General features: G+C 46.3%; 1 protein-coding gene across 9 annotated transcripts in view; it reads right to left on the bottom strand.

The window, feature by feature from the left end:
- Window positions 1-20,019, bottom strand: part of MAP4K4 (mitogen-activated protein kinase kinase kinase kinase 4) — a 164,110-nt gene extending 144,091 nt beyond the window's left edge. For 7 of the 9 annotated variants that reach the window (XM_082072911.1, XM_082072912.1, XM_082072915.1 and 4 more), the window contains exons 1-2: window positions 19,202-20,019; window positions 18,771-18,836 (exon numbers count right to left, since the gene is read on the bottom strand). In XM_082072911.1, the coding sequence (XP_081929037.1) occupies window positions 18,771-18,836; window positions 19,202-19,258 (123 nt within the window). In that variant the 5' untranslated portion in view covers window positions 19,259-20,019. The remainder of the gene's footprint in view (window positions 1-18,770; window positions 18,837-19,201) is intronic. The other 2 variants (XM_082072917.1, XM_082072918.1) reach the window with 2 other exon arrangements.
- Window positions 20,020-21,832: the final 1,813 nt, after the last annotated feature.

Below are 21,832 nucleotides of genomic sequence, written 5' to 3'. Positions count from 1 at the left end.
TGCAGATATCTGAGTGGGAGAGTTTTGATCTTTACAATTTGTTGCTTGCCGCTACCACAGAGACCACTGCAATATTATCCAGCACCTGAAAGACTGAATAAAGATACAGTGGCAACCAACGTGCATAACACTGGAGAGGAGACATAAACCAGCTTCTTCTTCATCCCCCGCTGCTCACAACATGGCACGAGGCCACAGACACCCTTACGTACACCATAATTCATCCACAAGGTGAGGAAAATCAGAATAGGTAACTAATTTTGCTTCACCTGCTAAACATGGCAGGCTGGGAAACTACAAGTATAATAAGCCTGGCTTTTCCCCTCAGCTCTCCCACCCTCTCTGTGCCCAGGGAAGGCAAGAAAAGCCATTCCCGGGCATTATGGTCAGAATCAAAGCAGAGGGGCAGGCGGCTCTTAAGGGGAAAGCATCGCTCCTGCATGGGGAGCGGACGGCCCCAGCCACATTTGGGGGGTGGGAGAAAGCACAACTGGCAAGGAAAACACTGACTAAGCTCCGGGCTCAAAAGGCAGTTGGCCACTCCACGTTTAAAGCTCCCCCACCAAATGTTATTATCATCCCAATGAATTATATGAACCATTTCTTAAGGCTGTGATGCCCACACAGTCTCATGGGGTCAATCGCTCCAGCTAACCCGCAGAACCAGAGACGGGATGCGGTGACGGTCCACGTGGAAGCTGCGAGCCAGCAAGGTGAAGTCAGACCCACAGGGACAACCTGCTCTCCTCCCTCGATTCTGCCATTCCCTCTCTATCAGTTGCCAAACATTTATCATCTTACACACTGCCACTTGGCATTTACAGAGCCACTACCTAGAGGAGCAAAACCCAAAATTCATACATACTAAATGTCCTACAGTGAGCTGCACTGAGAATTTAAAAATTGCATGAAATTTTGGAAAGCCAGAAGCATTGTAACAGTTTAGAAAAGAGTAATCGGAGCAGGGTGGCAGGGAGCAACAGTGCCCTCCTAGATGGCAGTGCTGGTAAAATACATGGCAGAAGGAGCAAATTTTATAAAAGGTTGTTAAAAATTAGTTGTATTAAAATTTAAACCAGTCCTTCTCCTTTTATCTTTCTGACAGAATGTCTTTTTTAACTGCCACACCCAACGTCAAAATAAGTATCAGCTAAAACTACAGTTTATCCAGCTCAGTATTGCATTTTCCTCTCCTGAATATAATGAACAGCCACCTCCAGTTTAAAAAGAGATTCCTTAAACTAACACCTGCATCAGAATCAGCACTAAAATGCCTTGAGAGTTTCTGCTTAAACCCACACTTTGAAAAGTCATGACTGAGTTCACTTTCATAAGTCTGAAGATAGAAGAAAATGAAACGTTTTGCTAAAATTTGTTCTGCTTATGTGTAAGAAAGCTCTCCTCTTGAAATGCATGGAAATGCATTTTGCAAAATCATGCAGAGAAATAGCATGAAGCCGTTCTCTTCGTAAAAGAGCAAACTGATTTGCAGAGGCTGGGTCTGAGGCTTAAAGAGGCAATTCAGAGATAAGAACGCACTTTTTTTTTTTTTTTACATTATGAGTTTCCCAGGACTCTGCAAGATGCCTGTCCTAAACATGTATCCACCAATTGCTTAAAGAATTCATTTTGCATCCACTCCACACCAACACTTGCAGCAAGTAGCTTTGTAAGAAAATCCAGTGCCAAATAATTTAAAAAAAAATCCCAACAAAGTCTACTTGGTAACTCAGGAGAAGGCTGAATTTCAGCAACGGATGCAAACAGCATAGAATTGAATCAGCTACTGCCTATCTTACAGCTGGGCTGTCAGAAAATGACAGCAAGCCTTGTAGCTAATGAGGTGCCTGCTTTGCTCAGGAGGATGAGCCAAGACCCAGTGCTTTGTCCATCACCAGCCATGAGGAGATGCAACCCCTTTTTAAGCAAATCTGCACCAGATTCCACAATGTTTTGCCATCCTAGGCACAAAGCAAAGACCGGGTTTTGATCCTGCACTTTCCGGGATGGATGGTGATGCCCATCCTGAAAGTCACACCTCTCCCCTGTCCGGCCACCCTTTTGTCCTGCTCACACCAAACAAGTCAGTTGTGCCCCATTCCTTCCCTTCTCCCCTCAAAGAGAGAGAAACAAAGGGCAGTAGTCTCTCATGGCTCCAGACGGAGGGATCTGGGGCTTGGTTTATTACATGCTTAACGGAGCACTGAATTACTGGTGGTTATTGCCTCGTTTAACTGCTTTCCTTAAAAGAGAAACATGAGCAAACAAGCATGTGTCACGAAAAAGCCCCTATTCAGACAGGAGCTGACAGGAGAATAGGCATCCAGGGTTTATGACCAGCAGTTTTGCATTCAGGCACCAGCTGAGGTTGCAGCAAAGACTAATGCAAAGAAACCGCCACCTTGTCCACCACCTCCTCAGGGGGCTTGTCCAGCCCTGGATTTACGGCCTGAGGTTAGCACATGCTAAGTACCCAAGGCTTTAGCTATACAGACTTAGCATGTGTCAAGAGCAGCGTGCCTTGTCTAGACAAAGACTTTGGATGTGCTTTAATTTGCATATACAAGCCTCACACCTACAATCCTGGCAGAGAGAGAGCCCTGGGAGAGAGCATCCCGGTGGAGCTCCTTCATCGGCAGGGAATCCCCTGACTTCAGGAGATGGCACCCTGGTTTTGTCCAAAAGACAAGGGGGTGTGGGAGGGGATTACCTGAGTGGAACAAAAACCTGGCCAGAGACTATTTTCCTTCTCATTTTGGCTCAACTGACAAATGAACAACTGTAACCCCTCTGCTTCCACCTCGCAGGCAAACAGCACCGCAAACAGAGGTAGGCCTGAAGCTTTCATCTTGGGCATCAATCTTCCCCATGCCCAATGAAGAGGGACTTTAATGGGTTTTCTCCATGGGGAAGAAGGGGGCAGGAGATTAGCAAAGAGGCACACTCACTCCCATCTCCCTTGTCATCTATTTTTCATGGAACTTGTAATGATTTTAGACTCATACCCCCAAACCAAAACACAGCTGAAACACAACCCTGAGGTTGAGAAGGTGTTGAGGACAGGCTAAAATGGACAGAACCTCATTTCTTCAGAAAGCCATGGTAAAAAGAAACCACAAAAAAAAAGATCTAAAGAAGGTATAGAATGCATGTGGAGAAACACATTAAGGAAAAAACAAACAAACCTCACTCATCTTGGCAGAACTACAACCAATACCAGAAGTCATGCAGATTTAACCATATCCCTTCTATTTGTTAGTTACTTTTATACCAAAAAAAGAAATAAAGCCACAGACAAACCTAGAGGAAGAAATGCAAAGGACTATGCATTTAGAGGAAGGGAGAGCGGCAGGAGGAATTCACCCACATCAGATGAGTGTGAGGGAAAAGAGCAAGAATGACAAAACAAACCACAGAAAGGGAGAGAAATTTGCCACCGTTAAAAAAGGGCAAAAATAGAACATTCATTCTATGAGAAAACATTAAAGAATAAATCAAAGAAGTTTACGACATGAGACACTTCCAAAACGTGATATTTCTAGAAAGAATACTTTTTCCCCTCTCAAGACTAACCAGAGAACACTGGCTCAAATAAGAAAATGTGTAAGCCTTTGCCCGCAGCTCTAACCCCAAGCTGCAGAGCCAGGCTGATATCCAGTTTACTTCCACTGGCTTCAGCAGATGGGGCCTCATCCTGGACAGGCAAAGTACTTCTAGCTTTAGAAAAATAATCTCAACTAAACCAATATACACCTGAACAGCGCAATAAGCAGGATTACCTCTATGATGTTCTTATTCCACTGCACTTCTTTTTCTCTCAAATGACGTTTACAGGTCTTAAATTATAAATATACAAGGGGTCTGCATAATCTGTTAAGGATATTATTTGTGCCAACCTAGGAGAACAAAGACATTCAAAACATTTCCCTTGAAACATTCAAGTAATGAAATCACATATTTCTTGAAGAGAAGTTTGGCTTGGGCGCTCACAAGACTTTTTCTGCCGTCACGCAGAATAGTTCCCGAAACTACGTGGTTTTGCTGACGGTTGTGATTCAGACGCAAGTCCCTAGTCATTTCAGCATGTTGTTTTTTATCATCTTTCAAGGCGCCCGTAGTCACTATTAAAAGAAACTCACACAATTCAGCACAGCAGAGGCAAACCCAATCTGCGCCTCATAAAGAAACTCAGGACTGAGCATCCTTGGAACAGCCCCATCCACCTCTTGGGAAAAGCAGCATCTCAAGGTCAGGTTATAAACAACGGCACTCAGGGAAACACTCTGTACTGCTGCTGGGTGCACAGTCTGCACAGGAAAAAAAGGAATGGCCTTTGAAGGGGGGACAAGCTATTAAATTTTTACTAGGTAAAATGTTTACCGAAATAAATCTAGTGCTTTCCACTCTTGGTTATTATCATAACACATATGGTAACTGACATACAATTAATAAGGCTTTAAACCAAGAGCTCTTGGAAGGAAAAACACACTCCCAACTTCTCAGCTAACCTTGACAAAAAGCCAGGTTCTGGCAAAATTCAGCAACACAAGTGGCTTTATGGGATCCTGCGTTTATTGGGCACCTCTCGGCCTCACAACGAGCACCAGCTGTGAGCAGAGGAGGTGAGAAGAGGCTCTGCCGAGTCAGCACCATCCACCACCACCGACCCGTGAGCAGCCAAAGCTCCGCAGACCAAACCAACCCCCTAGATGTACTGTACCACCCACACCTTCTTCAGTGGGTTTTTGTGTACATGTGCCATTTCAGGTCAGTCAACAGTTCAGATGATGGCAACCTCAAAAAGAATTTCGTCTCCTCTCCCAAGCATATTGGTCCTGCAGGGTGAGCGGGTGTTAACAGTAACGCAACACTTTACTACCCAAGGCTACTACTGGCTTTGTTTCCAAACTCTCGAGGATCTACAAACTAGGCTGATGCCATCTTTACAGATCTGAAAAGCTGCTCACATTCTCTTTTTCCCATGTCCTCCTATCTGAGTTACAGAGAAAGACTAAAACCCATGTTGTGGTGCTACTGGGTCAATAGATTCTCCAGCCAGTCAAGGTATCTCCAAAACCCAGTGCTTTCAGCACAGCTCTGTACTGTGTAAGCAAACAGGATTCCTCTCCTTGCTGGAATAAAGTAACCAGATACAACCCAGGGCATTTCAGCTGTCTGCTTCACCTTCCCTTCTCCTTTCTGCTATAGGAAATCCTACCAATGGGGAGCACAAAACAAAACCTTCCCCTTTCCCCTATAGCCCAGTGTATCCACACCGCAAGTATACAAAACATATTTCCTGACAACAACAGCACATGCTGACTACATGCTTTGTTGAAAAAAAAGCTAAGAGGTGCAGAGCAGCAGCAGAAGAGGACACTCCAAAGTCAAACCCCGATCACAGCGAGGAGTGGATCTGCCACCAAAGTGGCTCTGTCAGCGACAGCAGTTTCATTGCCCGTTTCTCTCTTTCTTTCCCAAAACCCAGTGCCAGCACTGCCACGACACTCGGCCCACTAGGAGACAGCTCCAAACTCAGCAACTTAACCAAAAAGAAGTCCGCTCAGTAACTAATATATTTTTATTCCTGAAGAGGAAACCAGAACACTCTTCCATTACCTCAGAGGAAACCTAAGGAAAGGTAGCATTACTCAGAACTGATTTACTGCCTCAAGCCATTCAGAAAACCATAAAGCCAGTGACATATAAGACAAGCAGCTCATTCACAAGAGCTCTTTGATCTTAAATACAAATAAAATTAGGTCAATATTAAAGATTTTCATTCCTTGCCATATAAGACTTCCACAAAGGCTAAGAAAAGCTTTTCCCATCCCTTCTTTTAACACTCAAGTTATTTAGCAAGTAACATTTCTTTCACATGACTTGAAACATTTTCTCCATATTCACTTGTCATCGCTCCACAATTTAACTCCTGGCAAGCACCTAGAACACATAGGGGGAGCTGCATAAAGCATTCTCCACAGCCCCCAAGGACAAGTCCAATCAGAGTACTTCATTGTGTTTCACATCGGGGAGAAGAAGGAGGAAAGCACACCATTCCCAACACTCCGATTAAAAAAAATATATATATATTTTTCAGTAATTTGTTATTCAAAGCATTCCCGCGATTTTTTAACAGATGACGAAGAGAAAGCCTGTGCCGTCACTATTAATAGACTGACATTCTTTCTTCCCCTGCAAGACCACAGCAGAATCACAGGCAAAGGCAACAATTGAAGGGAGCCTGGAGGTGTTCCTGCCCTGCCGAAGCACCAGGCCCTGGGGTGCTGGGACTTCTCCAACAGCACCCCTGGTACAGCACTGGTGTATAAAACACCGGCCATGAAATCAGGGAGTTCCTTTCCATCCAAGACTTCACTGTAGTTCTCAGCACCACGTCTTTTGTTCCTTCTCCTGCAACATCACATCATTAACTTAGCCTGCCAAAATAACAGAGGATTGAAAGATAAACTAAGGATACAGCATCACTTTGCATTTTCGGTTGAACCTGCTTGATTGTGTTACAGTGGCTTTAAAATGTTATTTATTTGCTTTTTAAATCAACCAAGAACTCTCATACAAAGCAAAAGGCCCCTAAAGCTATCACTGTATTGTGATACCTGCTCACAGACATCAATATACCAATTTTAAAGGTATTAACGCTGCCGTTTAGTCAGGGTAAATATCCTAATACCTGCCACTCCTCCATTACAGAGAGCAATACAGTTAAATAGGAGCTATTCAATATAGGGCTTTCTGCAAAACTCATTTAAACATAGGAAACCCCACCAACTGCAACACAGCACACAATAAACCCACTGCAAACACAGGCAAAACAAACAGGGGCACCACAAGGTTAGCCCTAGGAGATTCACCTACCCAGTCGCCCAAGAACATTTGGCGCTTTCCTCTGGGCAGCTCTTGAGAGACCAGAGGGACAACATGCAAAGTCTTCCCTCTCTTTGGCTTCGGTAAGGGTAAAAGCTGACCTTGGCTATCACTAAGGGAAAGAAGGGATGTCTTTTGATTCAAGTACAGAACTTTGCATCCAGAGATTTGGATTGTACCTCTCTCACATGTTTCCTGGGTGGCTGGGAATAAATTACATCAGTTCCCTGCTGTACTTCCCTCCCACATCCTCACTCCAAAGTAAAGCACAGTGGATAACTTGAGTATCAGAGAAGCACACGAGCTCTGCTTCCTTCTGTGTTTATATGGGAGATTACCGTGCAACTGCTAGTTCTGTTTAACAAATGGTGTGGAATATGAAACTTCAAGTACTTCAGGAATGTCGGCAGTAGCTGCTGAAGGAGCATGCAGTATATTGCCTCAAAAAAACCCAAGTGTTAATTAGAGAAAAGATATTCGGATTTTCAACAGCTTGAGATTTAAAAATAAGATTGACAAACAGATTGAGTTCTATTAGCTGAGTTTACAGCTATGGAGAAGTAATGCAATGACAAGGCTGGGAAAAAAAAATAACAAAAACCCAAACAGGTTTGATGGGAAAAGACACCTTGCAGGGAAGCACACCTTTGAAAGAACAGCTTGAATGTCAGGCACTTAATTACGACCCTTATCAACATCATCAAAAGAGTGAAAGTATTTCTATAATTCTGTCCTGAAAAACAGTAACCTGGAATGAATGCATTCTCTGTAGAAGTAGAATTTATCTGAACAGGAAAGACCCCAGTGCTTACTGCTGAAGGCACAGAGAGGAGACAAGTCACTGACTGCTTTTCACCCTGGTATTTCTTCTCAACCAGATCCCTCAGAAGTTTGGTAGAAAGAAAAATGACTATATTTAAGCTCCCAGCCTTCATTGAAGAGTGCAGAGATACTAACTGAAGGCAAGAACATTTACCTCCTGGTAAAGACATGCAAAAACAGGTCATTTATTTATGAGGCTTTTGGGAAGTCTTTTAGGATGCTTCCATTCCAGTGAAGGCCAAGAGGGGTTTTATGTGTCATTCACTTTCACACATCCACTTACAAAGGTATCTTTACTCCTACTGTATATCCCACAAAGAAGATGGACTGTAGGAGCTACTACATGCATAGCAGGATGGGGTCAACCTGTCCAACCTCAGACATCTAGAAGACACACAACTAAGACATTCATCCTATTATAATTAACAAAGACCCAGGAAAAGAGCAATTTACCTATCCTAGAGTAGTTATCTCCAGAAGCCATTAACCTGTCCTATATCACTGCATTATGAGTGCTAGAGTACACAGCCCAGATTTAGACAGTGGAAGGACAGCAGGCAGCCCAACTACTTAAGCACCTTTCATCCAAGCCCACTGCAGAGAAACAAGTTGAAAATTACTGATGAGACATGTATATCTGCAGTTCTCACTACAAACTGCATTTTTTTACCCATCAGATCACCATAATATAACTGGAGATAGACAGTGCTATCAGTTTTTTTAAGAAACACAAAAGAAACTCAATCAGATCATCCAGTCAGCAAACACCTCATCATTATGTGCAAACACTGCTGCACCAGTTCCCCTAAGAATTATTTTGATTATTGCAGTAGCACATGCTAGTGAACTACAGCTGAGGCTCCTTCCACATTTAGATATTCTTTATGTACCCCCACCTGCAGGGGTTTATAACTCAGCTACACATATTCCCTCTTGACAATAGCCTTGTAAGATGGGTACAGTTGTGCCTCCCTTTAGGTATTCTATTGAATTTACTTTGTGAAGCACAAAGATGTAGAAAAACAATGAACTGTAGTAATGTTGAGGGGTTCCAGACTTTAAGACACATAAACCCAAGTACAGCATAGTATACTTTACTATAACCCATTAAGGCCCATGGACTTTAAGCTTTTCCTTACTGGGTTTGAAAACAAAACCACCCAATACCATTAGATAGCTTGAAGTGTAGGGGGTAGGTTTTGAGACAAGTTTGTTTTGTTTTGAGCTTACTGTTTAAATTAGAATCATGAACTCTTGCCCACTGTCATCCCCTACAGCTACTCTCACAAAATCCTGGGAAGAAGCAACTGAAGCTACCAGAGCTTAACTGAAATTGACTGTTGTGTTTTTAAGACTCCAAGTAATTTTTAACAGTTCCAAATACAAAAATATAAAACAAAGTGCATCAGCCTTGAGGTAAACCACCAGGAATAAACTGTTGCCTTGGTAGTCCTCAGGAAGTTAATAAAATTCAGATTTGGTGCAACCGAGTATTTCAAGCTGCTGCCATTCTTCTACCTACCTAAGTAACATACTCCCATTTCACCTCTGACTTATGGTGAAGCTGTCAGGTGCAGGAACTAAACCCAAGAAGTCCATACCATGGCCTGGTACAACATAAAATGATGGTAACCTGAACATTCAAGCCTAAAAACAGCCTGATTTTCAGAGCCCTAAGTTGTCCACTGAAGCTAAGGGGAACTCCATAGGCATACCAAAAAGAAAAGTCACTTTTGAGGATTAGATAATACAGAACGAGGAGCCAAAGACCAGGCAGATGGGTGTTATAGATGGACGTGAGAAGCAGCATTTCCATGTAGAGAGTGGCACTAGAAGTAAAGCCTCCAGAGGCAGGTAAGGAGCAGGGCAGCACCCATGCCTCCAAAAGTGCAAAGGCAAGGGGCCCAAAGGGATCTTACAGAGCAGGGGCATTTGACACCTCTGTTATAGGGCTTCATAGAATCACAGAATAGTCTGGGTTGGAAGGGACCTTCAAAGGTCATCTAGTCCAAGTCCCTGCAATGAGCGGGGACATCTGCAACTAGATCAGGTTGCTCAGAGCCCCGTCCAGTCTGGCCTGGAATGTCTCCAGGGATGGGGCATCTACCACCTCTCTGGGCAACCTGGGCCGGTGTTTCACCACTGTCACTGTAAAAAATTCCTTCATCATGTCTAAACTGAATCTTCCCTGCTTTAGTTTACAACCATTACCCCTTATCCTATCACAACAGGCCCTACTACAAAGTCTGTCCCCATCTTTTTTATAGGCCCCTTTTTAAGTACTGAAAGGCTGCAATAAGGTCTCCCCAGAGCCTTCTCTTCTCCAGGCTTCCCTGGCCAGGGTGATGGGAAGAGCAATAAGTGGACCTCGTCAGCAGCCCCAGGGCATTAATGGGGCAGAAGGAAGGAAGCAGAGGAGCGGCCATGGTGCACCACCAACAGCCCCAGCAGCCGCGTTGCTGACCCCAGCCCACAGCAGACCTTCTCCAAGGGCAGCGCTACCAGGCTCCAGAAACCATGTGCCTACAGCCCATGCAGCTTCTTCAGCCCCAGGTACAAACCCATGAGTCACTGCGATCCTTGCACAGAGAACAGCTCTTATCAACACGCCATGGGACAGCTCCAGAGGGAGGTGACGGAGACACACCAGATAAGCACTACAATACCAGTATAACTGCCTCCACGTTAGGAGTTCTACTGCATTAGCTGTTTTATTACTAGACAGGCTGATCAGGACCTGTTGGCACTTGCAGTGTCCTGTTTGTGTAGAGATTAATGACAGCTCCAGCGGCAGAGCAACCCAGGGAGGCACAGTTTCGGTGGGAATGGAGCACTTTGCCAACAATCTGCCCCCAAAAGACATCACTTATTCTGGCACACAGTCACAACACAGCTAGGTGGGCTGAGGGAGGTCTCATCAGCCCAGGCTGCATTGAAATCAGCACAGTAAACTCTAGTCAATAAACCTTCCTCTGGTGTGCATAAGCCCAAAGCTGGAGGGAAAGCTAGTGAACTGCCATAGGTAAAATCTAATCTCTTTCATAATATATAAGTATATATTGTTTTTAATATAAATTATATATGCTAATGTATTTCTACTGACAAATAGCTGTCCCTTACTTTTTCTGATAATAAACACTTTTGTGACTCCACACTACTTTTTGTTTCCCACAATTATGAATCGTGCACTAATTCATTCTCAATATTTAAGCCAGCTTCTTCTTCACCCTCTGTTTTCCTCTGTAAATTCACCTTCACTAGGCTGCTTCTCTCTGACCTGTCCCACTATCTTCCCAACTCCACATCTTCCCACAGATTTGGTCCTTCAATTGTCAGTATGATGCAAGATCAAGCAGGGGGAGGGCATGGGAAAACCCCAGGGAAATGTCAATACCCTTCATGCCTGCTACAGTGAGTTGCACAGAGAACCTGAGACAGGAGTTGCACCAATTTCTAACTAAACTGGAGAGAAGCCCACTCCATCCATATATCCACCTCATCCCTACGTGCTGTGGAAGTGCCAGTCCTCTGTAAGGGTGGGCATCTCCATTCCCCAGCCTCTGGGATTTCAACCTTCTTCAGTGGTGCTTTTACAGGTTTCCCAATCAGCAGCAAATTAAAACCAACATCACTGAGGTCAAGTCATAGTTATTAATTACCTGCAGAACAGCAGATTTCCCGCTGCTGCAGGATGGCAAAGCCCAGCAGAGCAAGGGGATTCTCTGCCTGCAGGACTGTCATGTCTCTAGTCTGTACTCACTTCTCTTACAAAAAGCTGTTCTGCCCTTCTTTGTAACAGTGAAATAAATACCACAGAAGTTAGGACTGTTGAGCCCCATGGCCACCTAGAAGGAGACATGTCAAGCCTCGCTCAGGACAAGACAGGGGACCAGGAACAAGGGTCAGGTAGGGGCATCATGAACTTCACAGCAACATTTTGACAATTTGGCAGTGCTCAGGAGTTTGTAACCAGTGCCGTATTTTGTGCCTTTGTGCAAGTGTTTCACGCTTGCATCAACGGCAGAAAATACACTTTGGAAGTAATACTGAGATGCAATGTCATATCTCCAAGCTTCCTACATTCAAAGCTGCTTCAAGGTTCCCAAAGAGTACACACAGTCGTGGGTTTTTTCCCCTCCCTTCTCATAGTTGCCTATTTTTACAGCCAACGGTAACTTTTTTTGAGCCTGTGCTGACCCAAGAAACAATCAAGTACCCATAATGCTACAAATGTAAGGTATTTGATAAGAACTCTTGTGCAAAGCTATGCGATCCCCTCCCAAATGCACCTCTCGTTCAAGAGAGTTGAATTCTTTCCACCAGCTCCAGCGGGAGTTGGACTGAGACCTAAAATAACGCCGCAGATAAGGATCTTACTGTAACTTTTGACTACAGTCAAGCTCACATTGTGCAAGTCCATGCTATTGAGCTTAAATAACAACGTCATCCCAAGGCAGGGAGAATTACTTCTGGTGGAGCCAGAGTGTACAGTCAGAAATGTAAAACAGGAAAAACAAAAATACCACTTTTCTCCAAGGAAAACAGATCTCAAGAAGGTAGGTACACAACCTAACCAGCTGAAATCACGCTTGCAACAGAAAGTACCTCTTGAACAGAAGACGACTAGAACGTAAGGCGTATACACAAACACATGCTAGACCACATAAGAAAAGTCAGTTAGCATTCTAGTCCAAAACTTTATACTAAAAAATGTATATGCTGAAGGCAGGGAAATGCAAAGGGTGAACACCTCTTCTAATGCTGGATTCCCTTTGGGGACGTTCCTCTACATCAGCCCCTAGGGTGGGAGGCATGGACCTGCCACTATCGCACAGGCCAAAAAAGGCATTTCTGTACACTACCAGCAAGGCTCTGGCACCTGGAAGTTGATAACATGTCATCAAAAATCACCATTAACAGGACAGACAAAAAATAAAGCAAGGAAATGGAAGATGTACATTCCTGTTTGTCTCACCTTCTTTCTTTAATACCCCTAAATTAACAAAAAACGCTAACCTGGGCCTTATGAATAAAGCTCACCTTTCCCATGCCTGGAGCAAGGTGCTGAGACCTTTGTGGGGCAAATCATCTATCTACCTCTGCAAGCCTGGGGAAACGCCCCCTTACCACTGCCAACAGGGAGAGAGCACATACACATAAAAAGCAAGGAGAGAGTACGAGACTACTCTAACTGAAATTTTATCCGCATCAGTTGAAAAATCCTCCTACAGAAAGCTGAAAACATTTCCAAGGAGTCAGCATAAGACTCGGGGCTGTATTGTTACATCCATCACCTCGAAGACCTGCACACACCCAGGTCCCAGAGTGCTGGGCCCTCTTCTAATTACTCCAGGAATAAGAAGTCCCTGCCCTGGGAGCTTGCAGTTTGATTTAAGACAAGACACAGAAAAAAGACGTTTTGACAAACAGACAGATGGACTGGGGGAGGAAGAACGAGAGCGACATGTGGTTACCCACAATTGTCAGGTTGCTTTCTTTTCTCTTTTTCTTTTTTTTTTTTTTTAAATAAAAATAAATATCAGTAATCCCCACTGGCCACCTGCCTAGCTTTTGTATATTTAATTAAGAAGGATTTGTGTGATCGAGAATTGGTCAAAAGTTCAGTCAATTCGGGGGAGAATAATGGGGGATGGGGGCTAGCAATGCTACAGTCTATATCTAGCTGCAGGACCTTGAGAAATGCCGGTGCTCCAGCCACTGCCTGGTCCTTCCCGATTCCTCCAGCGACAAACTCTCCCTTTGCACCACCATCCAAAGAAAATCAGAGGAGGAAGGGAAGAAGAGCAGTTCATAGTTAAGAGAGCTGGTCTGGACCAGTTCCTGAAAGCCAGTGACCTCACTGATCCTCAGTACAGCTTGTCTTTATAGTGATAAGAGTGGAATTGTATTCATGTTTAACAAAATCATCTGAATCCACAATGATGTCCCTTTAGCAGCAAGAGAAAGAAAGAGGAGAGAGGGGGAAAAAGAAATTCAACTGAATTAGTAGAGAATACCAAGCACTGTCCCCTCTTCCTATACCCCAACACAGTCACCTTGTAAGATAGAAAGTCCATTAAGACAAAATAGAGTATCCTTAGCGTGGGAAAACATTTATCCAAGTTTTAATTTATTTTCAAATCAGCATTTAAACGACTACATCTTACATCATTTCCTTTTATGAGCCAGCAGTTAGACAATACACATCATTTACATGCAGTTTTGGAAGGCTGCAACATAAATCAACAAAAGAAGCCTTCACTATGAATTAACTATTACAAGGCTCTTAGAAAGCCACACCAGCCTTCATTGAGGGCAATTAGGAGTATCATCCCTAATTCTCATCCTTCTGGTGTGCTCCTGTTATGCTTAGAAACGTGCACAAGAATATCCTTCCCCCCAGTCATTACTGCTACAAGAGAATTACGATGCCTATCTGTGAGACATAACAGCACACTCACAACAGCTATTTTAAATTGTAAGCTGTCTTTAAAAACATACACATACCCCCCCCAAAAAACAGAAAGTGACTCAGCAAGTTAACATAGTTCAGCCTCAACAGCAAAGTTAATAAGCTTTATGCCTCTATGAATGATCAGATGGCAGAGATCTTTAGATTTGTAAAATATTAACCAATGCCTTTAGTTCACAGGTCATTTTTGCATTTAAAAAAAAATCAAAAAGAAGGAGGAAAAAAAAAAAGAAGCAAACACAGCCAGCTCAAATCTTATCTTGAGGCAAATTTCAGGAGTGTTTTCATTTTGTGTGAGCCAAACTTCAAATTAAGCTTACTACTGGATGTGAAAAACTAAAATCTAACCACAGTAATGTCAAAAATGCTTCTCCACTATTTGCAAAAGATCAAAAGAAGTCCTTAAGGCAGCTAATCACTTGGTAAGCTGGCTACAAGTTCCAGCTACACCAAAGTGCTCTGATAAAGCAGGGCTGAGCTCAGGAGGGAAGGAGATGGGAGGCACAGCCACCGCCGAAGACACCAGCACGCATAAAAAGCGCAATTGCAAGTTAACATAATTTCTTTTTTTCTGAATTTTGTGCCACTCACACCACCCCCTGCTTGCACCTCACTACTTAAAGGTGGTACATTGCTGCTTAAACGCGGGGTGAGGGGCACTGAGCCCAGGGCCGCGAGTGCTCAGCCCCTGGTCCGGATGCTGCTCTGCCTGCCCTGGACAAGCCCGCACATGCCCCTCGGCTCCCATCAGCTGATACCAACCTGTCGAAGGGAAAATTCTCCCTCCGAGCTCCAGCAGAGGCGTTGGGGGCTCCTTAAAAGCGTTATGCTACAGGCTCAAGGGGGTTCCTCGGCCAGGCTCTGCCTCGCAACGTTTAACCCTTTGCTTTCTAACTTACGTGCGGCGCAATGTGCAAAAACGTCCCCATTTCTGCCCTGCTATCATCCTTAGATTTTAAACTAACTACAACAGGGCAAACAAGTTCAGGCCAGCCTTTCATTCGCCAGGGTTTCAGGTGATCAGCAGCGGAGCTCTGCGTTGCCCCTGGATGAATGAGCCACCCCCGTCACTGCCCCTTCTCCCGCACAGGGCAAAGACTTCCCAAAACCATCCCATTTTCTTGGCAGCACCCTGGACTGGGGTGCATCAGGCTCTTTTTTTTTTTTCCCCTCCATTCACCACCGTGTAATAAGCTCCTCTTGAAAGGCAAGAATCCTTCACACAGGAGAGGTGTAAGCAAGATTACAAAGATGAAGATAATGTAAATTCTATGGACTTCAAGCAGAGCGTTGAAAACTTAGTATTCTTTAATACCTCATCACTGAGGTCCCAGGTCCACTCCACATAAGGCAACCCACTTTAATGGCATAAAATCCCAGAAGGATTCACATTGCTCTACGACAGGGAAAAACTCCACTTGCATTTAGTTGCCAAACAACTTAAGAACGTTCTCATATTTCATGTGTGTATATATATATCTATATATACATCTATACACCTATATATAGCTAAATGAATGGCCAGGGTAGAAATATCTATAATCATAGAATAGTTCGGGTTGGAAGGGACCTTCAAAGGTCACTTACTTCAACCCCTCTGCAATGAGCAGGGACATCTGCAACTAGATCAGGTTGCTCAGAGCCCCGTCCAGCCTGGCCTGGAATGACTCCAGGGATGGGGCATCTCCCACCTCTCTGGGCAACCTGGGCCAGTGTTTCACCACCTTCATTGTAAAAAATTTCTTCCTCATGTCTGGCCTGAATCTCTCCTCCTTTGGTTTAAACCCCCTTGACCTCTCACAAGAGGCCCTGCTAAAAAGTCTGTCCCCATCCTTCTTACAGGCCCCTTTTAAGTACTGAAAGGCCGCAATAAGGTCTCCCTGGAGCCTTCTCTTCTCCAGGCTGAACACATCTCTAGCCAGACAGAAATATCTCTAGCTAGATATATCTGAGCTATTTCCAGCAGGCTCAGCTAAGGCAAAGAAGAGGAAACCAGGACTACATTCTGCTTTTCAACAGGTCGGCGCAGTCTCCTTCCCAGTGCTGGAGAGGAGACTCCCCAAGCAAGGCAGAACGACCTTCGGTCGGTATCATCATCGCCGGGGTGTATGAGCCAGACAAAGAGATAACGTCATGCCCTCTCCCGCTCCCTCCGTCCCCCCCGCAGTGGCAGGTCGCCAGCCAATCCCGCTCCCCGCGCACGGTGACATCATCGCTGATGCCGACACCGAAATGTGGAAGTAACATCAAACTAGCGCTGCCCCAGAGACCCCTCAGCATGGGCTCCTCAAAGACAACCTACCCCCCACACACCTCACCGCCCCCCACCAGTCCCTCGCCATGACAGGCCGGTTAAAAGGGAAATAAAACCATCTGGGAAGAGGGATTTCAAGGAGAGGTTGCTGGGTAGAAAAGAAAGCGGAAGGCAACAAGCAAACATAGCGTAACCACGTTTTTCCCTCCGTTATGCAGTTCCTCCAAAAGCCCTGGAAACATACACAGTTTCATCTGTAGGTGTCCCTGGAGCTTTTTTCCTAACAAAACAGCGGCTGCAAAAAGTTAAGTACTATTTCACTGCTATTCCACTGATATTTATATATATATATATATATATTTTTTTTTTTTACATAACTGCATTCTTTCAAGAAGAAATAAGAGGTTTAATCACAGCAAGGAAGTTTTTTGTTTTGGTATATTTTGCTTATATACAACTCTGTTGGCTGTCTACATTGTGTCCACAACCGTGGCCAAATGCCTAAGTAGCAGTGCAAACCCAAACTTATACACCTGTCAATGTCTGAAAGGCTCCATAGCAAAGCAGTACTTACTTATTTCTTTTAATTCCTGACACCCAAACCATGATGCCCTCAGTTACCAGGCAAGACGAAACATTTCCATCACTGTCTAACCAGTGAGGGGAAGGGCAGGGAAATCTCAGACACACATTAAAACTAGTACCCCGACCGAACCCGCCTGCTGTTCCCCCTGTTATCAGAATGACACCGATGCCCTTAGACCTCAGGTGTTCATTCACTCTTCCAAGTCGATAAATGCATGGGCTGAGTTTCATTGCTAGTGTTAACTATGCCAGGAGCCTTCTAGCATACTGAAAGAAAATGAAATTAAATATCTCTATTGTCGAGACAGTTAAACAACCAAGGACTTAGCTCGTTAACAAGTAAACCAAGAAACAATGCACCAAATTGCAATAATTAACAGGAGAGTCTCAAGTCACACATTCATGTCCTGCATTTTTTTTTATAAGAAGGGTTCAGACGATGCAAGCTCTGGGAATAGAAGGATTACAGAAAAAAAAAAATGGTGTCATTTAATTTTTCAGAAAAAAATTGATGGTCACAGTAGTGTCAAAATGCAGCTTCTCATGCATCTCCCCCCGCTCCTCTAGCCTTTTGAGCCACATCCCTCTTTCCAGCTTTCTGCCAACAGCAGCTGCCTGGTTATCCCACTTCTAGTCTTAAAATGCAACTCGCACGCTGCATAGACTACTTCATCATGAAGGATGAGGTTCACGCCCTCAAAACAAACTGACATGTGTTTCATTTGCAGAAGAGGCACCAAAGCGCTTTATTTAGTTACTGGAGCTGCAAGCAGCAGTATCTTGCCATCAGGGAAACTCACCAATTATACTGCTTTGTTTACAAGCAAGCAAAAAAAAAAAAAAAAACAAACAAAAAAACCCCAACACCCAAGCAGCTATGAATAGTCGGTTACTTGCAGTTATCTCTCCTTCCCCCTGCAAATGTGCCTTGCATTTCTATACAATATAAGGCTAGAGCCTTCCGTCTTCAGCCAAGTATTAAGACTGTGTGAATAATTAGTCATCTTGGTAGCTAGCACTCGCTGCAAAGTCATGCAATCTCGAGATTTGTTTGTTCCACTGGAGGGGAAAAAAGAAAAAGGCTAGTTTCACGCCCACATGGGCACTCTCCGATTTCGATTTTTTAAAGTCATACACTTGTCAAGCAGGTTATTCTGGCAATTCTGATTTTCACTAAATCAGCTTCACTGCTTCGATCGCTTATTATTGTCACTCTACTCCCCCATCCCTGCACAGCACAGTGGGACCGGATGCAGCACCGTTCACCCCGACTCAACAGCTTCAGCACTTTGAAGGTTTTCCAACAAGGAAACCAGGGGACAATTTTAATGAAGGCCGATGCCTTTGTCTGAAGTCACTGCAGCAGCAGCAGTAACTTCCATGAGGGCTGCCAGCAGTAATTCTGAATAAGCCCATGGACCTATTTGTATAGTTTGGACACACTCTGACAGGGTCCACTCGGTTTGGTCATTTCTTGGCAGGGGGGAATAAGGACAATAAAGGACTATTTCATAATTTCAGGATGGGTACTTCGGAGAGTAATTTGTGCCCCTTTGGAAAAGCAGAAGCCAAGAGGCTGACAAACTTGTCATGGGCAGCAACAATGACAAGGACAACATTTTTATCATCCCTAACTGTGCTGCTTGCCCCAGCGAGTGGCTCGTCATCAGCCGTGTGCTCAGCCCGGCAGAGATGCCAGGTATCCTCTAGAAAAATGACAATAAAAGGCAAATAAATTCTGCCACAAACCTTGTAGACTTGCCCGTACGTGCCATTGCCAACCACTTCCACCAGCTCAAAAATCCCAGCGGGGTCCTGGGAGGGGGGAAGGGAGGAGAAGGGGCAGAGTGGGGGGGGAAGAAGAAAAAAAGCGGGGTTACATTTTTGCGAGGCGATGGCTGCTGGCAGAGCCCAGCGACCGAGCCCGGCTGCTGGCGGCGTGCAGCTGTTGCGCCCTGTTTTTCCACGCACATGCCAATACATGCAAACAAAGGAAAAGCAGCCCAGGGCCGCGCTCCCCCCGCCCGCCCCCGCGGGGCTCCCCCCACGGGGCTCCCCCCACGCTACCGCCGGCTCCCCGCGCCCCAGCCCCGGCCCCAGCTCCGGCCCGGCCCGGCCGCCCCGGTAAGGGTGCGCCGGCCCCCGCCCCGCCGGCCCCGGCCCCCCACCCTGGCACTTACCCGCAAGGAGGAAAGGTCGATATCCACCAGACTTTTTGCAGGAGAATCGTTCGCCATTTTCCCGTCTCTTCCGTTTTTTTTGCCTTTTTTTCTTCTGTGTTAAATAATTGCGAGGCCGCCTACCCCCTCCCCGAAGCAGCTGTGAATTGCGCGGAGCTCCTCTCCTTTCTTCCGCCCTTCCCTTCTTCACTCAAGCCCCGCCGGGTTGAAACTCTTCAGCATTGGGAGGGGTTGGCACGGGGGGGGATGATGGATAGATAGATGGATGGTGGGAGGAGGAGGAGGAGGAGGAGGAGGAGGAGGGGGGAGAAGGAGGTAAAGGAAGGGAAGGAGGGGGGACAGGGGGTGCTGCGGTCCGTCTGTCTCCCCGCGGTGCGGGGCTGGATCCCCCTCGAGGCGGGCGGCGGTGCCCTGGCCGGCCGGTCGGTGGGTGGGTCGGTGGGTGGATCGGTGGGTGCCCGCGCGTCCCCGGCGGCAGCGGGCTCACACCATGTCGCGGCGGCGGCGGCAGGAGCGGCGCCGGGGCCGGCAGCCTCTGGCAGCCTCACGGTGCACCCCGCACCCGGGCATGGCACGGCTCGGCTCGGCTCGGCCCGGCCGGCGGCGGGGCGGCGCTCACGCCGGGAGCCGGCAACCGCGGCCCCGCTCTGGCATGGGGCGCTCACGCCCACCGCCGCGGCGGAGACCCCGCCGCCTCCGAGCCCTCCCCGCGGTGCTGCCCTCGCATGAAACGGCGCCGGGCACCGGTGGGCAGGGGCTGCGCGTCCCGGCTGCGGCGGGGTACGGGCGCGGGGCTGGAGCGGGGTGCTGCGAGCCAGACAAAGATAGCCGGGGAGGAGGAGGAGGAAGAGAAGGAGGAGGAGAAAAGGGATACAAAATATACTGCGAGCGGGGAGAGCGAGAGAAAAAACAGCTCCCCCTTCCCTTCTCCAACAGGAAAAACCGGCGGAAACGCGCCCGCACCAAAGCACTGCTGGGTAAATTCGCGGGGAGAGAAAGAGGGAGGACAGGGAGGGGACCGGCCCTGCCCGCCCCGCCGCCCTACAATAGCCCCGACGGCGCGGGGGCGAGGGAGGTTGGCCCCGGCCCCGCCGCGAACAACGCCCGGGCCCGGATGGTGGGGAGGCCCACGCGTGTCCGCGGCACGGCCGTAGGGTTACGCGACTGGACGGGGTTGATTGTGCCGCGCCGCCTGTACGGCTGCTGTGGGCAGCCCGCCCTGCCGCTGCCCCGCGGCGTGGGCAAGGAGGGGCCCGCCAGCCGCCCCCGCTGCCCCCGCCGCACCTGTGGGGCGAAGGCACGGCCGGTGTTAGGCGGTCGCCGCCGGTATCACACGGCACTCGTTGAAAATAATAATTAAAAAAATGCACAAGGGTGGTTGGAGAGACCCCACTGCCGATGGGGTGGGGCATAGGAGTATTTTCCCTCCCCACCTCCAGTGAGATGACTGGCAAAATCTGTCATCTCTTTCTGCCTCCCCGCCAGCGCCCCCAGGCAAAACATTCCTGCCCCGTTGGAGACCTCTGCGAAAACATAACTGGCCTTTAGAACCAGGTTCAACAAACTCATGAGATGGCATTTTGTCACATCATTTACTGACAGCCAGAACAGTGTCAGGTCCCCATTCCCACCTAGAAGCATCCTCCAGAAGAATCCGAATAGTGGGAAAAAATCTCATTACCCTCTCTTGAGCTAGTCACATCAGGCAGCTGCATGAAGGTGTAAACCTTGGCAGAATTTGTCTTTCATTGAAGTTCTTTATCACACTGATATGGCAAAAATGTTACCTGCTTGCAAGAGGTCGAGTTATGTTTCCTGTGGGAACCAAGGTTTTCCTGTCTCTTCTACTTTAACCACAAAATTACATATACATAGCTATAAGTATCACAGAAACATACTTTTAAAACAAAGCAAACCTGTTGAGCAGAAAGTGTAAGGATAAATTACCATAACAGTTTAATGGTGTACTTCATTTTCACTTAAAGTATAGTTACAAAGAAAGGACACTCAGGCCTGCACTGGGCAACTGTTTTTTTTCTATACAGGAGCCATGAAGATGAGTTACCAAAGGCCTGGTTTGTGTTACGTGGCTTATTTCACACTGCATTTCTATGCATAAGAGCTGCCTTGGTAGGTCAGACCCATTTTCTGTCTAGCCCAGCGTCCTGTCTCCAGATGTAGCCAGTGGAGAATGCTGAGGGAAGAGCACAAAGATACTTCAGCCGTCCAGTGATACTTCCCTGGGGCATCCTCCCAGCTCTCCGAGCTCAGGGAGTTCTTCAGCAGCGTTTGCTGTCACCACATTTCATGCCTCCTAATGATTTTTTCCTTCCAGCAGGTTGCCCGTTTGTGAACTTGTACATGCTTCTGGCTCTTACAGTGTCCTCTGGCAGGCAATTCCACAGATGTTCCACCTGCTTGTTATGTGAAGACCACCTTTGTTCATTGGCTTTGAACCAAGATCTGCTTGCTCTTATGTTGGAAGAGACAACAATAATTTCCTATTAATTTTCTCCATTACATTCATTCTTTTTATACACGCCCTTTGTGTACCACCTCAGTTTTTGCCAGCTAGCAAATTCTGGTTGTTTTAGTGATACCAGAAATGTAAGCCACTCCATACTTGCCCTT

This window comes from Streptopelia decaocto (assembly GCF_964273445.1).
Source record: "Streptopelia decaocto genome assembly, chromosome: 1".
Classification (NCBI taxonomy): Eukaryota; Metazoa; Chordata; class Aves; order Columbiformes; family Columbidae; genus Streptopelia; species Streptopelia decaocto.
This window is presented reverse-complemented; position numbering and strand designations above follow the sequence as displayed.